Source organism: Citrus sinensis, chromosome 1, assembly GCF_022201045.2.
Source record: "Citrus sinensis cultivar Valencia sweet orange chromosome 1, DVS_A1.0, whole genome shotgun sequence".
NCBI classification, from domain to species: Eukaryota; Viridiplantae; Streptophyta; class Magnoliopsida; order Sapindales; family Rutaceae; genus Citrus; species Citrus sinensis.
This window is the reverse complement of record NC_068556.1, coordinates 22,691,769-22,697,807: the sequence shown is the minus strand read 5'-3', so window position 1 is coordinate 22,697,807 and position 6,039 is coordinate 22,691,769. Positions and strand designations below refer to the sequence as shown.

The 6,039-nt window shown below is 37.3% G+C and overlaps 1 protein-coding gene across 3 annotated transcripts; it reads left to right on the top strand.

The window, feature by feature from the left end:
* LOC102613607 (probable serine/threonine-protein kinase At1g54610) lies at positions 1–6,039 on the top strand. Of its 3 annotated transcripts, none has more exons than XR_003067204.2 (8): positions 1–820; positions 919–1,203; positions 1,321–1,638; positions 2,208–2,435; positions 3,425–3,525; positions 3,967–4,081; positions 4,572–5,010; positions 5,701–6,039. XR_003067204.2 is itself a non-coding variant. In XM_006489096.3 (7 exons), exons 1-7 carry the CDS (start codon positions 443–445, stop codon positions 4,887–4,889), a joined length of 1,743 nt encoding a protein of 580 aa, XP_006489159.1. In that variant the 5' UTR covers positions 1–442; the 3' UTR covers positions 4,890–5,168. The 3 variants fall into 3 exon arrangements, 1 of the variants encoding a protein (XP_006489159.1); XR_371860.3 differs by having other exon boundaries at positions 5,698–6,039; XM_006489096.3 differs by lacking the exon at positions 5,701–6,039 and having other exon boundaries at positions 4,572–5,168.

Here is a 6,039-nt window from a genome sequence, read left to right as displayed (position 1 = left end):
AGTCAAAAAAATTACAAAAGAGTAGAAAAGTAGAAAAACAGATCCACACAACACATCAAAATCTCTTTCTTTGACATTCTTTTGCGGGTGATAATCTTACGTTTAAATATTTTTCTAATTCCTCATCAAATCAGAAAGCAAGTTTTTATTTTTACTGTTCTCTTTGCTTTTGCCTTTTCTTTTTTTTTGTTTTTGGGGGTTGTGTGTGTTATAGCTCATATATTGTTTTGGACTGTGCCACAAATTGTGGCCAGTTCCGAATCATTACTTCACTTTCCTTTTGTCTCAAAAAAGCTAGGTCTTACTCTCCGTCTTCAATTATCCCATGCACATTCTCTAATTAATGTTTTTTTTTTTTTTTACACCTTATTTGAGTGGAAAAAATTAAAATTGGTAAAATGTTGTGAGAAATGAGAGATTTTTGTTTTGATTTGGTGAAAAAATGGGATGCGTGTTCGCGAGAGAATTTTCGGGGAAGGCTGTAGAGAGGAGGAGAGAGGAGGGAAGTGTTAGGGTTGACAGAAAGGTTTCGGCCGCGGCGGCGGCGGCGGAGGCCGTTGAGATTAGAAACGGCAACGGCGGAGCAAATCATCGGAAAGAAAGCAGTAATAGTAACAATGAACAGGAAACGACCACCGTACGGCCGAGAGCAGAGAAGAGGCGCTCTTCGAAGCCCAATCCGCGGCTCAGCAACCCCCCGAAGCACGTTCACGGTGAACAGGTGGCAGCCGGATGGCCCTCCTGGCTCTCTGCTGTTGCTGGGGAAGCTATAAGCGGTTGGACCCCGCGCCGTGCCGATACTTTTGAGAAGCTCGATAAGGTAGTTATAATAATGAAATTTTGTTGTGATTTTTTTTTTATTAGAACATTTAATATGTTTTAGTATCTAAATTCCATTGTTCATGTTTTGGTTATTAGATTGGGCAAGGTACATATAGTAATGTGTATAAAGCGAGGGATACATTGACCGGGCAAATTGTGGCATTGAAGAAAGTGCGGTTTGATAATTTGGAGCCTGAGAGTGTGAGATTCATGGCTAGGGAGATTTTGATTTTACGGCGCCTGGATCATCCAAATGTTGTCAAGTTGGAAGGTTTAGTGACGTCGAGGATGTCCTGTAGTTTGTACCTTGTGTTCAAGTATATGGAGCATGATTTGGCTGGTCTTGCTGCCAGCCCGACGATAAAGTTCACTCAAGCACAGGTATCGTTTAGTAATTGCTATCTTGCTAGGGCTTGTTTTATTTCTGCAATGGTTTATGAGTGACTTTAATTAATCTTCATCTGCGCTTTCGGGTGTCTTACTTTGTGGACATGGCAGGTGAAATGTTATATGCACCAGCTATTATCGGGCCTGGAGCACTGTCACAATCAGCATGTACTGCATCGTGATATTAAGGGATCAAATCTTCTTATTGACAATGAGGGAATTCTTACAATTGCTGATTTTGGGCTAGCTTCCTTTTTTGATCCTAATCACAAGCAGCCTATGACTAGTAGGGTGGTTACCCTATGGTATCGACCCCCTGAACTTCTACTTGGTGCCACTGATTATGGTGTGGGTGTGGACCTCTGGAGTGCTGGTTGTATTCTAGCTGAATTATTGGCGGAGAAGCCTATTATGCCTGGTCGCACAGAGGTAAGTTAAAATGTTTGATTACTTACTCCTTAGTCCTTACAACACAATGTACTTTGATCTAGGTACATTAGTGCTTTAGTCCTCCCAGCACAATGTTCTTTTGATCTAGATACATTAGTGTGTGTGTGTGTGTGTGTGATGCAGTTACTTTATTTGTGCTTTCTTTGTTGCATCATACTTATCTGCATCAAAGTAATAATTTTCTAGTAATATAGCATCTCACTTGGCTTTTGCAGAGTTTTTAAATTCTGAATGTCAAAAGAAGATGGGTGATCCATTTTAAAGCTTTACCAAATATTTTCTACATGAGAGCTTACATTCATGGACTAGATTGTTAAAACTTAAACATCGGCTTAGGTGTAGTGTAAAATACATGCAACGCAACACCTTTTGCATTCTCGTCTTGCTGGTTCAGCTATGCTAGAAAGAGAAGTATTCTTCAGTTTATTGAATTCTTGGTGTTCCTGTATTGGAGTACTAAGATAAAAGACCAAGGAAACTAAATTAAACTTGATAATTTTACTGGGAACACTTATGTGTTGCTGCTAATTGTCTTGCTTGTCACATAGGTGGAGCAACTACACAAGATATTCAAATTATGTGGCTCTCCTTCTGAAGAATATTGGAAAAAGTCAAAGTTGCCCCATGCAACCATATTCAAGCCTCAGCAGTCTTACAAAAGGTGCATAGCAGAGACTTTCAAAGACTTTCCACCATCATCTCTGCCGCTAATTGAGACCCTTCTTGCAATTGACCCAGCTGAACGCCAAACTGCTACTGCTGCATTGAGGAGTGAAGTGAGCCTTTACATGCCTCTAGCATATTTTGAAATGTCTTCTGTCTTTGTTAATGTCTCTTTGACATTAGTGCTGGTAAAGCTGTTTTACTCTGTAATAACAAACTCTAAACAATTGCAAAATTTTGAGGTGACTATAATCTGGGTTGTAAAATGTTTTGTCATTACTCATTATTGGTCAGAATGCATTCATGAGTTTTTATATATCACATATGAACTGAAGATCAGTTATAGCTCATAGATAAATGTGCATCTGTTGGCAAAGCATATAATGTTGTTATAATTGGAATTTCTACGCAAACATATATTTCATTCATGCTGAAATATACAGAAATCTTTGTTGAACGCATTATACTTTAAAAATCTTTGAGGCTTAGGGAATAATTAAGATGTTATTTCAGAAAGTTTTTTGTTGATTTGTTTATTGTTGGCTTGAATGTCCTTTGGCTCCACTTTTGTTAATCAGGCTTCCTTGTTGACTATGCTTCTTAGTTATTTTAAATGGCAAATTTGTTAGCTCTACTTATCATTTTAGCAGCTTGTACCTGTATAGATGTAACGTAGATCCTTTTATTACTGTAAACACAGTCAAATTTTCTTTGTCTCTCTCATATATACACTATTAAGTTTCATCAAAATCATTTTTGTCTAGTTCTTTTTACAAAAACACATGGTGTTCCTTGTTTGTTATGTGCCTGCTCGAGATAAAGATTTCTCTGGTTAGGCTAGTGAAGTGATAGGCCCTGAAATTCATGTTGAACTGGCGAATGAGCTTACTGACAAATCCTGTCTTGAATCGTTCACAAACAGGCCTATTAGTAATATTTATTCTTGTTCTCGGGTATTTTGATTGAAGCTGAGTATGCAGCTTTATTTTGGCTACAAATAAGAGCTCTGAATTCTTCTTTTAGATGTAATTCATGAGGACTTCTGTTGGTTTGAATATATTTCCAGTTGTCATAAATATCAATACTTAAACTTATTTTGCAGTTTTTCACAACAAAGCCTTATGCTTGCGACCCTTCTAGCCTTCCAAAGTATCCTCCCACCAAAGAGATGGATGCTAAACTTCGCGATGAAGAAGCTAGAAGGTTGATAATCTCTAATATCCTCAGCTTCTGATTGTTTTCTGATCAATTTAGATGTTCCGCTTTAATTAATATCCCATTTTTTAACTTAGCAGTGTTGTTTGTTTTATTTTAAAGTTGTTTTATCATTCTAGGAAAAGAAATTAATGTTTCTTTGACTCCTCACCCCTCCTCTCCCCAGCCCCCCAAAAACTGCATGACTGGTAATGATTATGGTTCTGATTCATTCATGAGCTGTTTCCCTTCTTCAACAAATAAAAGAGATTACATTGAGTACCACATTGTTATTTCCTTCTGGTTATTTCTATACCCCATCCCTCTGATTCACGGGTTCTTCTCTCTTATCAATTTCAACCGTTTGTCCAGTTCTTGAGTATCTTCTCTTTATCTTTTATCATTCCCTCTCTCCACTTCTTTGACCTGATATATTTGTCATGATTGTAGATTGAGAGCTGCTGGAAAAGCTAATGCTGAAGCTAAGAAAGCACGTTCACGCGATCGGGCTGCAAGGGCAATGCCTGCTCCAGAAGCCAATGCTGAGCTGCAAGCCAATCTTGATGTACGTCTGATAAGTTGCATCTTTCCCGTTTCCTCCATGCTTATGTTTTCTAATCTGAAAAGATGAAAATGCTGAGTTGATGTCTAATAATAAATATTCTATCTATAACTTCTCCAGGTAATTATGTGCATTCTGTCATTTTAGTGAATTTCATCTTCAAAAATGAAAATTTTGCTCTTGAATGATGTATTATTTTTTGTTAACATAAATGATGCATATTTTTAGCATGACGGGAATCACATAAACTAACATGGTTATCATTGTATCCATTAGAACTATGTCGTCTGGATATTTTAGTTTCCAAAATAACAAAAAAATTTTTTGTGGTGGACTAGATCAAGTTTATGATGCACTCAGGACATTGTTTATGAATGATTTTGAGTCATTTTTCTTCTTCTTCTTCTTCTTCTTATTATTATTTGTTTAAGTTGTTTCAACTTGTTTTGCTTTACCTAGATTTATGCCTTTTTTTTGTTAAATTCTCAAACAGAGGCGGCGGCTAATAACACATGCAAATGCAAAGAGTAAAAGTGAGAAGTTTCCTCCTCCCCACCAAGATGGAACACTTGGCTATCCTTTGGCTTCAGTACACCACATTGATCCGGTGTTTGATCCTCCTGATGTCCCTTTTAGTTCAACAAATTTCTCATATCCGAAGGCACCTATCCAAACTTGGTCGGGCCCTTTGATGGACCCAGCGGCCGTGGGAGCCACAAGGAGAAAGAAACACACCACAGGTGATGGACATGGGCACTCAAAGTCATCAAAGAAGGAGTTACAGAAAGATAAGAATTCTTCACGGTTTTAAAAGAAAGAAAGAAAGAATGTAATATAAAATCTGTTTTTGGTAAGACTATTCATGAGGCTGCACTGCTGATCCGGTGTTTCTTTAATCCAGAGCCCGGGAAGCCAGTTAATTGTATGGAGAGGTAAAATATCTTGTATTCATTTTTCTTATCCCTTGTTTATTTTTTTTGTATCTGAGAAGCTGAGCTAGTATTGTATATGTTTTACATTTATTCCTTTGTGTTGGAATTCTAAATTTAGTTTAGTGAAAAGTCTAAATAAATTTGTCATGCAACCCTGATCTAGTTTTGCAATTATTTTCTTTGATTTTGACAAATACAATATTGTCAAAACTCAGTAAGCTATATCTTTCCCCTCTCCTTGTTCATCATTCTAAATTGCTCACAGGCTACCATATCCATCTGTTTCTGGTTTAGCATAGAAAGATTATCCGTTTTGACATTCTCCACTGGCACCGTCAATAATATTTTTGCGGCTTGTCCTGTTAATGTAATGATTATACGGTGCCACTCTGAATCTTCTTTCATTTTATCAAGTGAAATTTATTCAAAAGAATGGATTATATCCGATCTTGTGCTAAATCTGAATGCAAGCATGCGATGGATATTCTGAAAGCTATCATGAATATCAGGGGTTTTAAGTTGTAGAAGTATTTGTTATGTTACAAATGGTGTTATGGTGGCTCAATTTTTACTGAATGATCTAATTTTACTGTTTGGTTGCTGGAAATTGTCAAACTAAAATCATGTATGTTGTTTTGCTTGTATGATGCTGCGTATTCCTCATGTCTTGTTCAATGCCTTTCCCAGTAGAGAAGGCTCCTTCTTACGACAAGTACAGGCTGGAGATTATTTATGTTTCAGATATTGTGTTTTCTAATAGCTGGGAAGATTGGTGAAGATGGAGATACATGTAGACTGGTTCCCAGTAGAGGGCTGATTCAGAATTTGAGCAGCAGTTGTGTTTGGTAATGACAATGTAATTGTGTGGTGTTTGGTTATGTAACATGATGATTCTGTGAACGACCAAACTCCTATGTTGTCAATTCTCATGGGGTCCTTATAGTTACTTTCCATCATACTAACGTTCATTGTCCAGGGTGCTCCACCCATTCAATTGCAATCCAATTTCCTTTTCAGGAAATTTCTTGA